This window comes from Leptodactylus fuscus, chromosome 6 (assembly GCF_031893055.1).
Source record: "Leptodactylus fuscus isolate aLepFus1 chromosome 6, aLepFus1.hap2, whole genome shotgun sequence".
Taxonomy (NCBI): Eukaryota; Metazoa; Chordata; class Amphibia; order Anura; family Leptodactylidae; genus Leptodactylus; species Leptodactylus fuscus.
In genome coordinates, this window is record NC_134270.1 from 130143696 (window position 1) to 130165027 (window position 21332).

The 21332-nt window shown below is 43.1% G+C and overlaps 1 protein-coding gene across 1 annotated transcript; it reads left to right on the plus strand.

Annotated features, from left to right (window-relative positions):
- The first annotated feature begins 1058 nt into the window (after window positions 1-1058).
- Window positions 1059-1763, plus strand: LOC142209692 (heat shock protein beta-11-like). The gene has a single exon (XM_075278727.1). The coding sequence runs from the start codon at window positions 1091-1093 to the stop codon at window positions 1760-1762; it is 672 nt and encodes a 223-aa protein (XP_075134828.1). The 5' UTR covers window positions 1059-1090; the 3' UTR covers window position 1763.
- The last annotated feature ends 19569 nt before the right edge of the window (window positions 1764-21332 follow it).

The window sequence follows — 21332 nt, forward strand, 5'->3', positions numbered from 1 at the left end:
GGGGTCCAAACATTATGATAAGGAAGGGTCCCCAGAAATGTAAAGTCGTGTCTGCAAATGATCCATTCTATAAATAGAACTGAGCTGTAATGAGCCATTCCTGGATACAGCTAGTGGAGATATGCAGTGCTGGTATTTTTTATTCTGGCCAATCAGATTGCAGCTTCCATTAACCCTGAACAAGTTTAAAATTCAAAACTGTAATCTGATTGGTTGCCATGGTATTAAGTGGTTCCCCCCCCCCCACTGAAACAAGTTATAGTGGCTAGTTATTATAATAGTAATTTACATACTGATGGATGTCATATGATAGATGCAGCGATGTATGTTTGGAAGAAAACTGGTAAATTGTGGCCAATAGTAGATAAATCAGATTTTTGTCTTCAGACCATGTTTTATATCACCCATGACTTTCCAGGTTTTATATATGCGAAAAAGTAGGTATAGATAATATTAATTTATTTTTCTCAAACAAAACTCTTCTAAGGCCTGATTCACATCTGCGTTCGGGTTTCCATTCGGGAAGTCTTTTTTGTGTCACGCTATGACTTTTAAACCTGTGAGCCTTAGAGCTGTACAAATTGATAACTGTATACTGCATACCGTATACTGTAAAATATATACTTATATATGCAGAGAAAGAGAAGAAACACAGTCTGGGCTATATACAACCTTTTCACTTACCTGGACTATAAGAACTCCCTGGCAAAAATAAAAGAAAAAATCCTAAATCTTAACCTATACATGATAACATTTTGCTCCTTCACTGTAAACCTGATTGACTGTAGTATGAAGAGGTTCATGTTCTCAATGAACTAACATGCAGTGTGAAGTCACTGAGATATTCTGAGTTCAGATGCTGGCACAGTCAGTAGTCTTTGCTGAGTAGAGAGCCAAGACTTCACATCTGAGTCATTGTCTTGAGTAAAGTCCCGTTTACTAATAATGGGACATGAAGTTTAAGTCCATGGAATGTAAGAACCTTCTGGAAATATTAGAGTCAAGTATAAAACCAGACCCCTATCAGGAGAGCCACCAGACCACAAAGCAAGCCTAGAATCAGTTCTGCAAAGAAGAACCAAGAAGCATCATGCTGAGCCTCCAGCTAGCTAAGAAGCCCACCCCAAGTCCTTTCAGGCCATTTCTCCAGCCTCTGTGGCCACTGTCCATAGACCTCTTTTCCAGTCTGGAACAAGATATGATACACACTCTAGAAGAAATAAAGACCAGTATGAAGCTGATGGACCAGTTTCACAAGCAGCTTCATCAGGAAACCACTGAGAGTAAGAATCTACCTGTGCTAGCCTTCAGCAATACCAAGTCAACTGAGCACAAGACTGAGACTCCACAAACCTCTATTGATGCAAACTCCTCTGAGAATAAGACCGGCCCTGCTCTTACCGTCAGCGACACAAAGTCAACTGAGGGTCATTCTGTGGTTTCCCTGGGAGTACAAGATTTTCATCCTGAAGAGCTGACAGTCAAACTAGTGGGGAAGAAACTGCTGGTGAGTGGAGCCAAGGAATCCAAGAACGAAGATGGGAAAGGTTCCTTTTCATACAAGTGTCAGATCTATAGGAAGGAGGTGGATCTTCCCCAAGATGTGCAAGCAGAAGACTTGAGTTGTACAGTGACTGATGGAGGCCAACTGCAGATAGAGATTTCCAAAACACCTGCTTTAGAGAGGACTGTGCCAATACAGCATGCAAGTCTGCAGGCCAAGACGCAGGTCTCAGATGGCAGCAAAGACTCTAGATCCTAACTGCAGCCTAAATATTTATTTCTATATTTCTCATGTAATACATTGTATATCAGACTATTAATAGAAATATGTGAACATTCACTATTAAAAATGTATGCTATTAAAAAGTGTTTAATGGGTTTTAAAAAGGTCACCACATACAATATCATATCCCTCACATACAATATCACATCCATGACATACAATATCACATCCATGACATACAATATCACATCCATCACATACAATATCACATCCATCACATACAATATCACATCCATCACAAACAATATCACATCCATCACATACAATATCACATCCATCACATACAATATCACATCCATCACATACAATATCACATCCATCACATACAATATCACATCCATCACATACAATATCACATCCATCACAAACAATATCACATCCATCACAAACAATATCATATCCATCACAAACCTTGTCCATTTTAGAGTCTTCTATGGAGATATGAGGGGAAAGTGATAAGTGTTAATAACAGAATACTTACATATAACTTATGATATGGGAGTTTTCACTTCATACCATAGGACAAGTCACAAATGTCTAAACCATGGGTCCCCAGCCACTAGTACTCTTCTGGTACCACTGATCATTATAACAGGGATGTCCAGCCTGCTATTCTCAGTGTAGAGGTCGCTTTACGCCTGGTTCACATCTGCGTTTGGTAATCTGTTCGGGGAGTACGTATGGGGACCCCCCCCCCCCCTCCGGACAGAATACTGAACGCAATGACAAGCGATGAGCAGTGAAATGGACCCCATAGACTATAATAGGGTCTGTGTGCTTTCCTCACGCTGCCCGCACAAGTCATGCGGACATGAAAGTAGATCACAAAGTACTTTTCTGTCTTCATGTTTTGTGCAGACACCACGTGGAAAGCACACAGACCCCATTACAGTCTATGGAGTCTGTGTGCTCTCATAAACTCTCTGCTTGCCAATATGTTTGGTATTCCATTTGGATTATCAAACTCAGATGTGAACCAGGCATTACATGTCTACTTTAGACAATCTCTATTTATTACAAGGGTCCTTGGAAAATCAGCTGATTATATGGTGTTTCACAGTTGGACCCCTCAGCTACAATCTGTAGGGTTTCCCTAATTTTAATAACTTTTCAGGGCTACCACATAAAGAGTAAAGCATATTCTCATTTTCAAAATGATGGCATATAACGGAGAAGAAAGGGCCCATATTGCTGCTTTAGCACTATGCTCCCTCTTAGGCTCCAAGTAGCTAAAAAAACATTGTGGAAACCGCCGCAGTGAAAACGCAGAGGGATTGGAGCGCAAAATATGTTTCTATCAAAAAGAAAAAAAAAGAAAAGAAGATAGAGGCGGCGCTGGAGAGTTCTCTCGCAGCACTGGGGACGCCCCCAGTGCTGTTTGAGCACTGGTGCCCATCCCCAGTTCTGCGAGAGAACTCATTTCGATAAAGATGGAAAACGGAATATCTACCGAATGGTGTCACTGAGAAGACATCTAAAGGTAGGAGAAGAATAGCCTTTCTTAACCCTTTCACTGCCAATCACGTAGCTCTACGTCCTCCCAGGGTGTCACTTGCATAGCCGAGGACGTAGAGGTACGTGCTTAACTTCTGATGTGCATATCTCAGGATTCGTTTGGCCTATGAAGATAATTTTAGATTCATGTTAAAGATGAGAATCTCATCTTTAAAATTACACCAAGATCTTCATGTTAACCCTTACTGTGCCAAAGCGATTCACTGTTGAAAACGCTATTGGGGATTTAGATCTCATTGAAGACCTCAATTCCCGACAGCGTTTTTAACAGCAATTCGCTAAAAATCTGTAAGATGAGATTCTCATCTTTAAAATGAATCTAAAATTATCTTCATAGGCCAAACGAGTCCTGAGATACAGGACTTTAAATTGTCCCCCCCCCTCCTGTCTCGGGAAGTATTAGTGAAACAGGAAGGGGAGAAGGACTTGCAGCTGCAGCAGCTTGCACGGAGGAGGACACAGACAGAGAAGCATATTCTCTGATCTTTGTGGACAACCTCTATGTGACCCTAGGAGGAGGGGGGAGGAGGGATTTAGTCCCTATTTCCCCCCTCCTGTCAATCAGATAGCATACTGATTTGCTGTCTGATTGTCACATACAGGTATAGTATAATTCCCCCTGAGCTTTACTAGTGGGGTATTCTTTTGTTATACCTCCTGAACACAACCAGGAAGGTTATTGGCGCTGTGACCCAGACATTTACTATTGTCCAGGTCGCAGCGCCAAAAAAAAGTCGCACCAAACACTTACACAACACATACAAAGTCATGAATAAAGTTTACATTTCACCCAATCCCTGTCCATATCTGAGCTTTCTAGAGTAAAATACGTCTCAAGCGATATCCGTTACATGCTAAAATAATAGTAAAAACTATTATCACTAGAGATGAACGTATAGATTGCTAAAATTTTTATGGGGGGATGGAAAATAATATTTTTATGTAAAGTCCTATTTAATTTGCATGCACAAAATGGAATGGCGCATTTCTGCGATTTTGGCGTTTCTTTAACACCCGCCCCTGTAAATATATACATGTGTGGTATGTATGAACTCCTCACATATTGAAGTTTTTTGGAAAGTACATTATGTTTGCAGAAAGGGATTTCTTGAGCCGCACTTAAGTGGCAAATTTGAATTTTTGTGCAATTTTTGCTTGCAATCTCTGTTTGCCGCAACATTGCATGAAGGTGGTTGTATATATGAACTATTAAATTGTGTTTTTATATACGGTATGCTGTGTACTCTGAAAAAAGTTAGATTTTGGTATCACAGTCACAGTTTGGTAGGTGCAGTATAGCTTTATAACATATTAGTGAATAACAGCAAAATCCTGCCTATCTTCTGTATTAGGGTTTTTGGGAGTCCGAGCTCTTGTTGTAGTTGATGTTTGCGGTACATATAGTATATATACACATTGTATACACCTTAACTTATTATTTTAGATGTATTTTGTATATGAATCTGAGATTGAACATGAGTTTTAGGTGCAAATATGTGTTTTAGTGCATTTTAAAAAAAAAAATGTTTTGTGTTTTTCACAAAGTTGCATGAAGGTGGATGTGGCTATTGATGACCCATTGAGAAATATGTAATCTTCAGGTTGTCTACTTTCAAAAAATATATAGGGTTTAGGGGTTCACTTACTTTTCATGGTGTGTAATCCCTACATTTTATAGGATGATACTTTTTTAGCATTTCCAGCTTCAAAGCAGATTTTTGTTCCTTCCAGTTCTAGCAATTTTCTGAAGACACGTGCATGCGGGTTCAGGCCATAGTGATATGAATGAACTCTGCACATGTTGAATTCTTATTTTTAGGAGGTTTGGTGCATATAATTTATTGTTTGGGTTCCACTTTTAACAGCTAATATAGATTTATTTGCATTTTTTCATAAAACATTCACTTTAAATCAAAATTGCATGAAGGTGCCTGTTCGTATACAGTACCAAGTAGCATTGAGACAATGCTGCACGTGTCTACTTTAAGAAAATATATAGGTATGGGGGGGTTGGATGCCTTTTTAATGTTGCAATTTAGCTTTAATTTATCCATCTCAAAACTGTGAAAATTGCTCTGGCTACTGGAGGTGCAAAATTTCCAGAGACCCTTGGCAGCGAAAAGGTTAAAGCTATTCCTACGTGTTATCGAGAAAAAAAGGGATTCTAATGATAGGATCCCTTTAATATGATCCGTCCATTTAGTGGGCCCATTAGTTATCAGGTGTACAGTTATATTGGTTGTAGAAGTAGCAGTATGCCTAAGGCCGGGTTCACACGGAGTTACGTGCCGCGAGATTTGGCACGTAGACGCCGCGTGACCCTTTGCGTGCCGTACACGCTCCCATTCATTTCAATGGGAGCGGGGAGCGTATGCGCCGCGCTAGTTTGCGGCCGTGAATAAATGCACGGCCGCAAACTAGCGCGGCGCATACGCTCCCCGCTCCCATTGAAATGAATGGGAGCGTGTACGGCACGCAAAGGGTCACGCGGCGTCTACGTGCCAAATCTCGCGGCACGTAACTCCGTGTGAACCCGGCCTAAGCCCTAGGGCTCTTTTTGGGAGCCCTTTTACAGATTTTAAAGAGGACCTTTCATCAAATCGGGCACATGCAGTTTTATATACTGCTGGAAAGCTGACAGTGCGCTGAATTCAGCGCACTGTCGGCTTTCTCGATCTGTGCCCGGTGTAAAGCGCTATCGGTCCCGGGACCGTAGCGCTTTAGTGTCAGAAGGGCGTTTCTGACACTTAGCCAGGGATGCCCTTCTGCCCAGCAGCGCCTATCGCGCTGTACTGTGGAGCGGGGAGGAACTCCCCCCTCCCGCTCCTGATAATACTCGTCTATGGACAAGCTGTGTGAGCAGAGGGAGGGGGCGTTCCTCTCCGCTCACACTGTACAGCGCGATAGGCGCCGTGAGGCAGAAGGACGTTCCTGGCTAACAGTCAGAAACGCCCTTCTGACACTAAAGCGCTACGGTACCGGGACCGATAGCGCTTTACACCGGGCACGGATCGGGAAAGCCGATAGTGCGCTGAATTCAGCGCACTGTCAGCTTTCCAGCAGTATATAAAACTGCATGGGCCCGATTTGATGAAAGGTCCTGCTGCCACCATGTTTTTATACCCTCCTGTAATGTAACTAGTAGAAGTAAACATCCAGCACGCATCTCCTTAGTTTAAATAAAACTTAGCTTTTATTTATCCATATTCAAAAATTGGAAAGCATTCAATTTTAGATATAAAAAACGCTCAGTGTGGCCAGCATGGAGGGAAAGCGGGCAGCGTCCGGCTGACGCGTTTCGGAGCCTCTAGGTCAGCTCCTTACTCATAGCCTGATCCTGTGTAAATGAATGTCTCCATAAATAATGGAGACCTACACATGCACACCTGCGCTAATTAAAACACATACCTAACCGCTTGGAGAAAAGGAAGTAAATAACATAAAAAATGCAAATGCATATATAAAGTTCTCGATTACAAGTACCTATTTATATAGAAGGATATTCTGCAAACAATGATAGATATAAATATAAATATAGACATATATATATAGTCCTGGAGAAACCAACAAAGTCTGGTCAAATACTGCCCTCAACAAAGATGGACAATATGGTTTCTAAATCCCTCCCATATCACCTGACACAATAAACCTATCAGGTGCTTGATACAACTATATGGGAAAAAGAACCGAAGGACAAAAGACACAAAAGAAGACACAAACAACCTATGTGACCCAACATAACCTGACAGAGGAGAAACCGTACATAACAGTAACGCACATACAATCCCACTAAGCCATGTGTGAATACACACCAGAGAAACCAGATCCAACCACGTGACATTCCATCTGAGAGGTAAGTAACGTGTTGGTATCTCACATACTTCTGTAATATTCACGTGCTTTCCCCACCGCAATATTATAAATACCACAGAAGATGAAAGGACATGATGTACAGTATTAGATTCAGTAAGAGACAAAAAGACACATAATCAGGGCCCTACCTGTTATTAATACTTATAAATGTAAGATAAGTCACTTCTGTGATTCATACCTGTAGGTATCCTTGTTCCCAGTTTAAGAATCCAAAAGGCTTCTCTTTCTCGTACCAAAAGGTCCCAATTGCCACCTCTTTTAGGCTTTATAACCTTCTCTATCGCTTTAAATGTAAATGATTCTACATCTCCTTTATGAGTGTCTCTAAAGTGTCTTGTTACCCCTGTGATTTTGGTTGAATTCTCATTCAGAATGGAATGTACATGTTCTGATATTCTCAATTTAAGCGGTCTTATTGTGCTACCAATATAATGCAAGTTGCAAGTGGTACAGGATATCATATATACCACATGATCTGTGGTACAATTCATGTACCTATCAATTTTATAATTTTTAATTCCCGCAGAGTTAGTAAAATTAGAATCTTTATGTACATATTTACAGACCTGGCATCTGTTGGTGCCGCATCTGTAGAAACCTTTTATATGCAGCCAAGTTTCAGAAATGGGGTTTTTATTGCTCAGAACCAGGCTTGGAGAAAGATAATTGCCCAAAGTTTTGCCTTTTTTGGGTATGAAATTAACCCCCTCCGAAACTATGTTCTTAAAAGTTTCATCCTGGTTAAGAATTCCTAGATTGTTTTTGATCACTTTCACAACTTGTTTGAAATCTGCACTATACCTGGTAGAAAAATGTAACCTGTTTCTATTTAAGTTTCTATTTTTATGTTTATTTTTATTGGTTGTTAATAAAGATTGTCTGTCCATTTTATTAACTATCTGTTTAGCTCTATTAATGGACCACTGTGAATAATTCCTCTCCTTAAATCGTTCACACATGGTCTCCATCTGAGAGATATAAATTTCGTGATCACTACAAGCTCTTTTCAATCGGATTAACTCTCCGACTGGTAGGGAACGCTTTGTATGTTCCGGATGAGAACTTTTAGAATGTAGCAATGCGTTACCTGAGGTTTCCTTGCGATACAGACGTGTTTTTACACTTTTTGTTTCATCATCTCCTATTAAAGTAATGTCTAAAAAATTTGTGGTATTCGAACTGACATTGTGTGTAAACTTTAAATTAAGATGGTTACTGTTAATATAGTTGACGAAATCCTGTATTTCATCTGAACCACCTTCCCATACAATCAGCAAATCATCAATATATCTTCCATACCAGTGTATGTGATTACGAAAGGGGTTACTGGCATGGAAGTTACTATTACTTTCCCACCACGACATCACCAGGTTAGCCAACGAGGGCGAGAACCTCGCCCCCATTGGCACCCCCCGAACCTGCAGATAGAAACTGTCATCAAACATAAAGAAATTGTGATGGAGAAGATACTCCACCACATCTATAACATATTGACAAATTTCTCCCGTAAAAGTGGAATGTTTTTTAAGGTGATATCCCAATGCAAGCAATGCCACATCATGTGGTATAGAAGGATACAAGGCCGACACATCACATGTCAGCCATTGGTATTCCCCCCTCCACTCAAACCCATCAAAAACTCTCAGTATCTCCTTTGAGTCACGAATATAGCCAGGTGTACGTACCACTAAGGGCTGGAGAATTCGATCAACCCAGTCACACAATCTCTCATTTAGAGACCCTATACCTGACACTATTGGTCTGAGTGGAGGGGGGAAAACCCCTTTGTGAATTTTAGGTAAGCCATGCATAATTGGCATTACTGGATTTTCATTCATGAGATATTTCGCCTCTTTAGCAGAGAAAACTCCTAATTGTTCACCATAGATGACAAGTTTATGGAGAGACATAGCAAATTGATCAGTGGGATCATTTGACAATTTTTTGTATGTGGATGTGTCCTCCAAAATATTGAGGATAGATTTTAGATAGTCATCCTTATTAAGGACAACTATTTTTCCTCCCTTATCCGCCATACGAATGATTAATCTGTCATTTTTCTCTAAACGATCAAGTGCTGCTCTCTCTTTTTTGCTCAAATTATCTCTATACATAGTAGGAGTCTCCTGCAATTTTGTTAGGTCCCTTTCTACAACCGAGCGAAACTGTTCAAGAATAGGGGCTCTGGAAGATGAGGGATAAAATTGTGGATTTTTCACCCTCATTTTCATGTCCACCACATCACATGTTTTCGAGAAGTTTTCATCTAATTCTTGTAGTTCAAGGAGACAACATTGTTCCCTAAACTGTAAATTCTCATACTCATTAATGTGAGACCTATTAATTGGAAAGGAATAGTCATCTGGTGCTTCAATAAAGTGTTTTCTTATTGCTAGTAGTCTGATAAATTTGTTTAGATCCATCAAAGTAATAAAAAGATTAAACCTGTTATTAGGCACAAAATTCAGACCATGCGATAAGAGACTAATATCTTCAGTTGAAAGCATTACATCAGATAAGTTTAATACATTATGTTCATTTGACACATCTAAACTTGAGGGTATGACTTTCCTATCCTCTTCTTCCTCGAGAAAAGACATCCCCTGTCCCCGATTAAGGGACACATCCTCTAATTCCGATATTTCCGCGTGAAATAACGCGGATTTCCGCTTGTGCTTGCGACCTCCTCTGTGCGATTTGCGTTTCCCTTTTTCCTTTTTGTGTCCATTGTCCTGTCCATTGGTTTCTCTGAGACCATATCTCTGTGTCTGTGTTTGTTGACATCCTCCGCTTGTAAAAAACTGTGAGAATCATGAGAGATATTATCATTATCCGAGAAATCCGTATCCTTGTCCGTAGAACTAAAGGATACTCTCCTTTTTGTTTGTTGAAATTTACGTTTCTTGTTTCTGTGATTGTGGTGGAATTTAAGAATCGATTTTGGTGTGGAGGAAATATGTTAGTGGTACGTACACCTGGCTATATTCGTGACTCAAAGGAGATACTGAGAGTTTTTGATGGGTTTGAGTGGAGGGGGGAATACCAATGGCTGACATGTGATGTGTCGGCCTTGTATCCTTCTATACCACATGATGTGGCATTGCTTGCATTGGGATATCACCTTAAAAAACATTCCACTTTTACGGGAGAAATTTGTCAATATGTTATAGATGTGGTGGAGTATCTTCTCCATCACAATTTCTTTATGTTTGATGACAGTTTCTATCTGCAGGTTCGGGGGGTGCCAATGGGGGCGAGGTTCTCGCCCTCGTTGGCTAACCTGGTGATGTCGTGGTGGGAAAGTAATAGTATCTTCCATGCCAGTAACCCCTTTCGTAATCACATACACTGGTATGGAAGATATATTGATGATTTGCTGATTGTATGGGAAGGTGGTTCAGATGAAATACAGGATTTCGTCAACTATATTAACAGTAACCATCTTAATTTAAAGTTTACACACAATGTCAGTTCGAATACCACAAATTTTTTAGACATTACTTTAATAGGAGATGATGAAACAAAAAGTGTAAAAACACGTCTGTATCGCAAGGAAACCTCAGGTAACGCATTGCTACATTCTAAAAGTTCTCATCCGGAACATACAAAGCGTTCCCTACCAGTCGGAGAGTTAATCCGATTGAAAAGAGCTTGTAGTGATCACGAAATTTATATCTCTCAGATGGAGACCATGTGTGAACGATTTAAGGAGAGGAATTATTCACAGTGGTCCATTAATAGAGCTAAACAGATAGTTAATAAAATGGACAGACAATCTTTATTAACAACCAATAAAAATAAACATAAAAATAGAAACTTAAATAGAAACAGGTTACATTTTTCTACCAGGTATAGTGCAGATTTCAAACAAGTTGTGAAAGTGATCAAAAACAATCTAGGAATTCTTAACCAGGATGAAACTTTTAAGAACATAGTTTCGGAGGGGGTTAATTTCATACCCAAAAAAGGCAAAACTTTGGGCAATTATCTTTCTCCAAGCCTGGTTCTGAGCAATAAAAACCCCATTTCTGAAACTTGGCTGCATATAAAAGGTTTCTACAGATGCGGCACCAACAGATGCCAGGTCTGTAAATATGTACATAAAGATTCTAATTTTACTAACTCTGCGGGAATTAAAAATTATAAAATTGATAGGTACATGAATTGTACCACAGATCATGTGGTATATATGATATCCTGTACCACTTGCAACTTGCATTATATTGGTAGCACAATAAGACCGCTTAAATTGAGAATATCAGAACGTGTACATTCCATTCTGAATGAGAATTCAACCAAAATCACAGGGGTAACAAGACACTTTAGAGACACTCATAAAGGAGATGTAGAATCATTTACATTTAAAGCGATAGAGAAGGTTATAAAGCCTAAAAGAGGTGGCAATTGGGACCTTTTGGTACGAGAAAGAGAAGCCTTTTGGATTCTTAAACTGGGAACAAGGATACCTACAGGTATGAATCACAGAAGTGACTTATCTTACATTTATAAGTATTAATAACAGGTAGGGCCCTGATTATGTGTCTTTTTGTCTCTTACTGAATCTAATACTGTACATCATGTCCTTTCATCTTCTGTGGTATTTATAATATTGCGGTGGGGAAAGCACGTGAATATTACAGAAGTATGTGAGATACCAACACGTTACTTACCTCTCAGATGGAATGTCACGTGGTTGGATCTGGTTTCTCTGGTGTGTATTCACACATGGCTTAGTGGGATTGTATGTGCGTTACTGTTATGTACGGTTTCTCCTCTGTCAGGTTATGTTGGGTCACATAGGTTGTTTGTGTCTTCTTTTGTGTCTTTTGTCCTTCGGTTCTTTTTCCCATATAGTTGTATCAAGCACCTGATAGGTTTATTGTGTCAGGTGATATGGGAGGGATTTAGAAACCATATTGTCCATCTTTGTTGAGGGCAGTATTTGACCAGACTTTGTTGGTTTCTCCAGGACTATATATATATGTCTATATTTATATTTATATCTATCATTGTTTGCAGAATATCCTTCTATATAAATAGGTACTTGTAATCGAGAACTTTATATATGCATTTGCATTTTTTATGTTATTTACTTCCTTTTCTCCAAGCGGTTAGGTATGTGTTTTAATTAGCGCAGGTGTGCATGTGTAGGTCTCCATTATTTATGGAGACATTCATTTACACAGGATCAGGCTATGAGTAAGGAGCTGACCTAGAGGCTCCGAAACGCGTCAGCCGGACGCTGCCCGCTTTCCCTCCATGCTGGCCACACTGAGCGTTTTTTATATCTAAAATTGAATGCTTTCCAATTTTTGAATATGGATAAATAAAAGCTAAGTTTTATTTAAACTAAGGAGATGCGTGCTGGATGTTTACTTCTACTAGTTGAACTACACCCTGGGCTGAAGGGCAACAAAATCTCCGTGCATCCAACTCAAGCTTCTAGGTGAAGTTCTTTAATACACGTAAGAATATATACACCCAGTGTTGGATCTTGGAACAAGAAGGTGAGCTGACTTCAAATTTTTGACAAGGATATACTCCTGTAATGTAACCTGATTCCCCCAATAATATAATCCCCCACAATGTCCCCTTATTATAACCCCCCCCCCAATGTGTGAATATTATACTCACCTCCACCATCCCGCAGTGACGCTGCTTCCTCTTCCAGATTGTGAGCCACATACAAGGTACCGGGAGTTCTGAGAGGACATGAGTGACCCGACACGGGGAACACTAGGCACTGATAATTCCACCACCTGCACCAGGACACGTAACTTGTCTGTTTTCTTCGCACCTTGTAGACCGCAGGGTACTTTTAACCTATATATCAGAGTGGTAGGGCAGGAGGCCTATGGCTTCCTGCTCTACCGGAGGCTCAGAATCACATCGGTGGAACCTTTTATCACTGTCTTTGCAAACCTGCCAAATATTTAACAAGTAGATCAACAGAACTGGGGAGAAGCGGCTTCATCCCACCCCTACAGGTGACTCTATAGGCCGTTTTTGGCGGTGTCAGGATCACCACTTCCACCCAGGGATCTCCAAATAAGTGCAGTGTCTCTGCTGTCTTTGCCTCTGATCTTCAACCCACAGCCTACAAGCTGGTCTCTTACGTTACAAGGAGAAACCCAGGTTTGTCCTCCAGGTTCCAGGCCAACTCAGTCTCTTGATAAGATGACGTCTTCCATGTTGTTGAGGGTTCACAACTGGATCTGTGCTGTACCCATCCCAACTAGCAACATGGACTCTTTTCCATTTTTCTGTCTGCAACATTGTCTAGCCTCTCCAATGGTAGTTCTGTGGCTCAGCCCCATTGTCTGCGTACTGGACCCTACTCGGTTCACAGGTGCCATACTGAAGACCCTGCCTCTGTCCTACGGAGACATCTTGGGGTTTTTTGGATCTATGGAACCAGATATATATATATATATATATATATATATATATATATATATATATTTTATATATACTGTATATATATATATAATGTGTGTGTGTAACAAAGAATGGACTGAATGAGACACGTGCGGCACCGCAGCATCACACAAACCCCTAACAGATGCACTCCATGAAGGTTATATGAAAGTCTGCTCTGTCACTTTAAGCCGTCAGCATAGAATCGGTGCAGAATATGGATAATAACATTCCTATGGGGTCTGACAGATGTAGCAGTGCTGACTACTGAGTCCCCGCTGTGTGAGGCTAGGGATAATGCATGCTCAAAACACTCTGACTATAGATAATATTAGATCAGGAGTATACGGAGCCCAAGACAAGACTAACAAGCATCCAAAGACCAGGCTAAACAGAGCCCTAGGTCAGAACTAGATACAGCCCAAGACAGGACTAGACACAATACAGTACAAGGCCAGACACAACCCAAGGATAGGTCTAGACACGGCCCAAAAGCAGGCTACACCAGACCAATACAGGACTAGATACAGTCCAAGACAGGACTAGACACAATCTAGGACAGGGTCAGACACAGCCCAAGAATAGGTCTAGACACGGCCCAATACAGGACTAGACACAGCCCAAGACCAGGACTAGATACAGTCCAAGGACAGGACTAGACTCAATCCAGGACAAGGTCAGACACAGACCAAGACCAGGACTAGATACAGTCCAAGACAGGACTAGACCCGATCCAGGACAGGGTCAGACACAGCCCAAGAATAGGTCTAGACAAAGCCCAAGACCAGGCTACACACAGCCCAATACAGGACTAGATACAGCCCAAGGGCAGGAATAGACACAATCCAGGACAAGGCCAGACACAATCTAGGACAAGGCCAGACACAACCCAAGACCAGGACTGAACACAATCCAAGACAGGCGAGGACTTCAGCGAAGACTAGGACCAGATCAGGACAACCAAGAACTTCCATCATATTAAACCTCAAAGAGAACACAAAACAAAACAGCACCGAGCAAAAACCGATGATAGTGTAGTAATTTTTAAAATATGGTTGGTACAAAAAAAGTATAAAAAGTAATAATATCTATTTAGACCCGATGGCCTCTCACCTGTTCAGGTTGTGAAAATGATGTGCACAACCACGTGAAAGGGAACATTCACACAGAGTAACGACGAGCGTGTATCACAGCCGTACACGCCAGCGCTACGGCAGGCTGCTGAACACTTCCCTTTAACTTCAATGGGAGCGCTCGTAATGGGTTCAGTCTGTAAAGAAAGAATAAATAAATGAGTTATCAGCTGCTAAAATGTGTATACATTTTTTTGGGACACCCTGTATATGCGCACGCATATATATGGGACACCCTGCATATGCGCGCGCATATATATGCGAGACCCTGTATATGTGCACGTATATATATGGGACACCCGCGCCCATGTGCGCGCGCGTTTTTTTTGGACACCCTGTATTTGTGAGAGCATATGTATGCGCTCGCATATATATCTCCGACTGAATCTGGTTCTGACCTCTCATACTGATTCCGGTTCTGATCTTTCATACTGCTTCTGGCTCTGACCTCTCAGACTGATTCTGGCTCTGACCTCTTATATTGCTTCTGGCTCTGACGTCTCATAATAATTCTTGCTCTGACCTCTCAGACTGATTCTGGCTCTGACCTCTCAGACTGATTCTGGCTCTGACCTCTCATACTGATTATGACTCTGACCTCTCAGAATGATTCTGGATCTGACCTCTCAGACAGATTCTGGTTCGGACCTCTAAGACTGATTCTGGCACTGACCTCACAAACTGATTCTGGCTCTGTTCTCTCATACTGATTCTCGCTCTGACCTCTCAGACTGCTTCTGGCTCTGACATCTCATACTTCTTCTGGCTCTGACCTCAGACTGATTTTGGCTCTGACCACTCAGACTGCTTCTAGCTCTGACCTCTCAGACTGCTTCTGGCTCTGACCTCTCAGACTGATTTTGGCTCTGACCTCTCAGACTGATTCTGGCTCTGACTCTCAGACTGATTCTGGCTCTGACCTCTCATACTGATTCTGGCTCTGACCTCTCATACTGATTCTGGCTCTTAACTCTCATACTGATTCTGGCTCTGACCTCTCAGACTGATTCTGGCTCTGACCTCTCAATGTGGTTCCGGCTCTGACCTTTCATACTGCTTCTGACTCTGACCTCTCATACTGATTCTGGCACTGATATCTCATACTGATTCTGGCTCTGACCTCTCATACTAATTCCAGTTCTGACCTTTCATACTACTTCTGGCTCTGACCTCTCAGACAGATTCTGGCTCTGACCTCTCAGACTGATTCTGGCTCTGACCTCTCAAACTAATTCTGACTCTGACCTCTCATACTAATTCTGGCTCTGACCTCTCAGACTGATTCTGGCTCTGACCTCTCAGTCTGATTCTGGCTCTGACCTCTCAGACTGATTTTGGCTCTGACCACTCAGACTGCTTCTAGCTCTGACCTATCAGACTGCTTCTGGCTCTGACCTCTCAGACTGATTCTGGCTCTGACCTCTCAGACTGATTCTGGCTCTGACCTCTCAGACTGATTTTGGCTCTGACCTCTCAGACTGATTCTGGCTCTGACTCTCAGACTGATTCTGGCTCTGACCTCTCATACAGATTCTGGCTCTGACCTCTCAGACTGATTCTGGCTCTGACCTCTCAAACTAATTCTGACTCTGACCTCTCATACTAATTCTGGCTCTGACCTCTCAGACTGATTCTGGCTCTGACCTCTCAGACTGCTTCTGGCTCTGACATCTCATACTGCTTCTGGCTCTGACCTCTCAGAGTATTTCTGGCTCTGACCTCTCAGACTATTTCTGGCTCTGACCTCTCATACTGAATCCAGTTCTGACCTTTCATACTACTTCTGGCTCTGACCTCTCAGACTGATTCTGGATCTGACCTCTCAGACTGATTCTGGTTCTGACCTCTAAAACTGATTCTGGCACTGACTTCACAAACTGATTCTGGCTCTGACCGCTCATACTGATTCTCGCTCTGACCTCTCAGACTGCTTCTGGCTCTGACATCTCATACTTCTTCTGGCTCTGACCTCTCAGACTGATTCTGGCTCTGACCTCTCAGACTGATTTTGGCTCTGACCTCTCAGACTGATTCTGGCTCTGACTCTCAGACTGATTCTGGCTCTGAGCTCTCATACTGATTCTGGCTCTGACCTCTCATACTGATTCTGGCTCTTAACTCTCATACTGATTCTGGCTCTGACCTCTCAGACTGATTGTGGCTCTGACCTCTCAGACTGATTCTGGCTCTGAACTCTCATACTGATTCTAGCTCTGACCTCTCATAATGATTCTGGCTCTGACCTCTCAGACTGATTCTGGCTCTGACCTCTCAGTCAGATTCTGGCTCTGACCTCTCAGACAGATTCTGGCTCTGACCTCTCAGTCTGATTCCGGCTCTGACTTCTCAGACTGATTCTGCTCTGACCTCTCAGACTGATTCCGGCTCTGACCTCTCATACTGATTCCGGCTCTGACCTCTCATACTGATTCCGGCTCTGACCTTTCATACTGCTTCTGGTTCTGACCTCTCAGTCTGATTCTGGCTCTGACCTCTCATACTGATTCTGGCTCTGACCTCTCATACTGATTCTGGCTCTGACCTCTCAGACTGATTCCGGCTCTGACCTCTCATACTGATTCTGGCTCTTACCTCTAAGACTGATTCTGGCTCTGACCTCTCAGTCTGATTCTGGCTCTGACCTCTCATACTCATTCTGGCTCTGACCTCTCATACTGATTCTGGCTCTGACCTCTCAGACAGATTCTGGCTCTGACCTCTCAGACTGATTCTGGCTCTGAACTCTCATACTAATTCTGGCTCTGACTTCTCAGACTGATTCTGGCTCTGACATCTCATACTGCTTCTGGCTCTGACCTCTCAGACTGATTCTGGCTCTGACCTCTCAGACTGATTCTGGCTCTGACCTCTCAGTGTGATTCCGGCTCTGACCTTTCATACTGCTTCTGACTCTGACCTCTCATACTGATTCTGGCACTGATATATCATACTGATTCTGGCTCTGACCTCTCATACTGATTCTGGCTCTGACCTCTCATACTGATTCTGGCTCTGACCTCTCAGACTGATTCTGGCTCTGACCTGTCAGTCAGATTCTGGCTCTGACCTCTCAGACAGATTCTGGCTCTGACCTCTCAGTCTGATTCCGGCTCTGACTTCTCAGACTGATTCTGGCTCTGACCTCTCAGACTAATTCCGGCTCTGACCTCTCATACTGATTCCGGCTCTGACCTTTCATACTGCTTCTGGTTCTGACCTCTCAGTCTGATTCTGGCTCTGACCTCTCATACTGATTCTGGCTCTGACCTCTCAGACTGATTCCGGCTCTGACCTCTCATACTGATTCTGGCTCTTACCTCTCAGACTGATTCTGGCTCTGACCTCTCAGTCTGATTCTGGCTCTGACCTCTCATACTCATTCTGGCTCTGACCTCTCATACTGATTCTGGCTCTGACCTCTCATACTGATTCTGGCTCTGACCTCTCAGACTGATTCTGGCTCTGACCTCTCATACTAATTCTGGCTCTGACCTCTCAGTCTGATTCTGGCTCTGACATCTCATACTGCTTCTGGCTCTGACCTCTCAGACTGATTCCGGCTCTGATCTCTCATACTGATTCTGGCTCTGACCTCTCAGTCTGATTCTGGCTCTGACCTCTCATACTGATTCTGGCTCTGTCCTCTCATACTGATTCTGTCTCTGACCTCTCAGACTGATTCTGTCTCTGACCTCTCATACTGATTCTGGCTCTGACCACTCAGACTGATTCTGGCTTTGACCACTCATACTGATTCTGGCTCTGACCTCTCAGACTGATTCTGGCTCTAACATCTAATACTACTTCTGGCTCTGACTTCTCAGACTGATTCTGGCTCTTACCTCTCATACTGTTTCTGGCTCTGACCTCTCAGTCTGATTCTGGCTCTTACCTCTCATACTGATTCTGGCTCTGACCACTCAGTCTGATTCTGGCTCTGACCTCTCATACTCATTCTGGCTCTGACCTCTCATACTCATTCTGGCACTGACCTCTCATACTAATTCTGGCTCTGACCTATCAGTCTGATTCTGGCTCTGACCTCTCATACTAATTCTGGCTCTGATCTCTCAGTCTGATTCTGGCTCTGACCTCTCATACTCATTCTGGCTCTGACCTCTCAGACTTATTCTGGCACTGACCTCTCATACTAATTCTGGCTCTGACCTATCAGACTGATTCTGGCTCTGACCTCTCATACTAATTCTGGCTCTGACCTCTCATACTAATTCTGGCTCTGACCCCTCAATCTGATTCTGGCTCTGACCTCTCATACTGATTCTGGCTCTTAACTCTCATACTGATTCTGGCTCTGATCTCTCATACTGATTCTGGCTCTAATCTCTCAGACTGATTCTGGCTCTGACCTCTCAGTCAGATTCTGGCTCTGACCTCTCATAATGAATCTGGCTCTGACCTCTCAGACTGATTCTGGCTCTGACCTCTCAGACAGATTCTGGCTCTGACCTCTCAGTCTGATTCCGGCTCTGACTTCTCAGACTGATTCTGGCTCTGAACTCTCAGACTGCTTCTGGCTCTGATGTCTCATACTGCTTCTGGCTCTGACCTCTCATACTGATTCCAGCTCTGACCTTTCATACTGATTCTGGCTCTGACCTGTCATACTGATTCCGGCTCTGACCTTTCATACTGATTCTGGCTCTGACCTCTCATACTGATTCTGGCTCTTAACTCTCATACTGATTCTGGTTCTGATCTCTCATACTGATTCTGGCTCTGATCTCTCATACTGATTCTGGCTCTGATCTCTCAGACTGATTCTGGCTCTGATCTCTCCGACTGATTCTGGCTCTTACCTCTCATAATGATTCTGGCTCTGACCTCTCAGACTGATACTGGCTCTGACCTCTCAGTCAGATTCTGGCTCTGACCTCTCAGACAGATTCTGGCTCTGACCTTTCAGTCTGATTCTGGCTCTTACCTCTCATACTGATTCTGGCTCTGACCACTCAGACTGATTCCGGCTCTGACCTCTCAGACTGATTCCGGCTCTGACCTCTCAGACTGATTCCGGCTCTGACCTCTCAGACTGATTCCGGCGCTGACCTCTCTGTCTGATTCTGGCTCTGACCTCTCATACTGATTCTGGCTCTGACCTCTCAGACTGATTCTGACTCTGACATCTCATTCTGCTTCTGGCTCTGACCTTTCAGACTGATTCCGGCTCTGACCTCTCAGACTGATTCTGGCTCTGACATCTCAGTCTGATTCTGGCTCTGACCTCTCATACTGATTCTGGCTCTGACCTCTCATACTGATTCTGGCTCTGACCTTTCAGACTGATTCTGGCTCTGACCCCTCAGTCTGATTCTGGCTCTGACCTCTCATACTGATTCTGGCTCTGACCTCTCAGACTGATTCTGGCTCTGACCTCTCATACTGATTCTGGCTCTGACCTCTCAGACTGATTCTGGCTCTGATCTAATATACTGATTCTGGCTCTGACCTCTCAGACTGATTCTGGCTCTGATCTCTCATACTGATTCTGGCTCTGACCTCTCATAATGATTCTGGCTTTGATCTCTCATACTGATTCTGGCTCTGACCTCTCATAATGATTCTGGCTCTGACCTCTCAGACTGATTCTGGCTCTGACCTCTCAGTCAGATTCTGGCTCTGACCTCTCAGACAGATTCTGGCTCTGACCTCTCAGACAGATTCTGGCTCTGACCTCTCAGTCTGATTCTGGCTCTGACTTCTAAATCTGATTCTGGCTCTTACCTCCCATACTGATTCTGGCTCTGACCACTCAGACTGATTCTGGCTCTGACCTCTCAGTCTGATTCTGGCTCTGACCTCTCATACTCATTCTGGCTCTGACCTCTCATACTGATTCTGGCTCTGACCTCTCATACTGATTCTGGCTCTGACCTCTCATACTGATTCTGGCTCTGACCTCTCAGACTGATTCTGGCTCTGATCTCTCAGACTGATTCTGGCTCTGACCTCTCATAATGATTCTGGCTCTGACCTCTCAGACTGATTCTGGCTTTGACCTCTCAGTCAGATTCTGGCTCTGACCTCTCAGACAGATTCTGGCTCTGACCTCTCAGTCAGATTCTGGCTCTGACCTCTCATAATGATTCTGGCTCTGACCTCTCAGACAGATTCTGGCTCTGACCTCTCAGTCTGATTCTGGCTCTGACCTCTCATACGAATTCTGGCTCTGACCTCTCAGTCTGATTCTGGCTCTTACCTCCCATACTGATTCTGGCTCTGACCACTCAGACTGATTCTGGCTCTGACCTCTCAGTCTGATTCTGGCTCTGACCTCTCATACTCATTCTGGCTCTGACCTCTCATACTGATTCTGGCTCTGACCTCTCATACTGATTCTGGCTCTGACCTCTCAGACTGATTCTGGCTCTGACCTCTCAGACTGATTCTGACTCTGACATCTCATACTGCTTCTGGCTCTGACCTCTCAGTCTGATTCCGGCTATGACCTCTCAGACTGATTCCGGCTCTGATCTCTCAGACTGATTCTGGTTCTGACCTCTCAGTCTTATTCTGGCTCTGACCTCTCATACTGATTCTGGCACTGACCTCTCAGACTGATTCTGGCTCTGACATCTCATTCTGCTTCT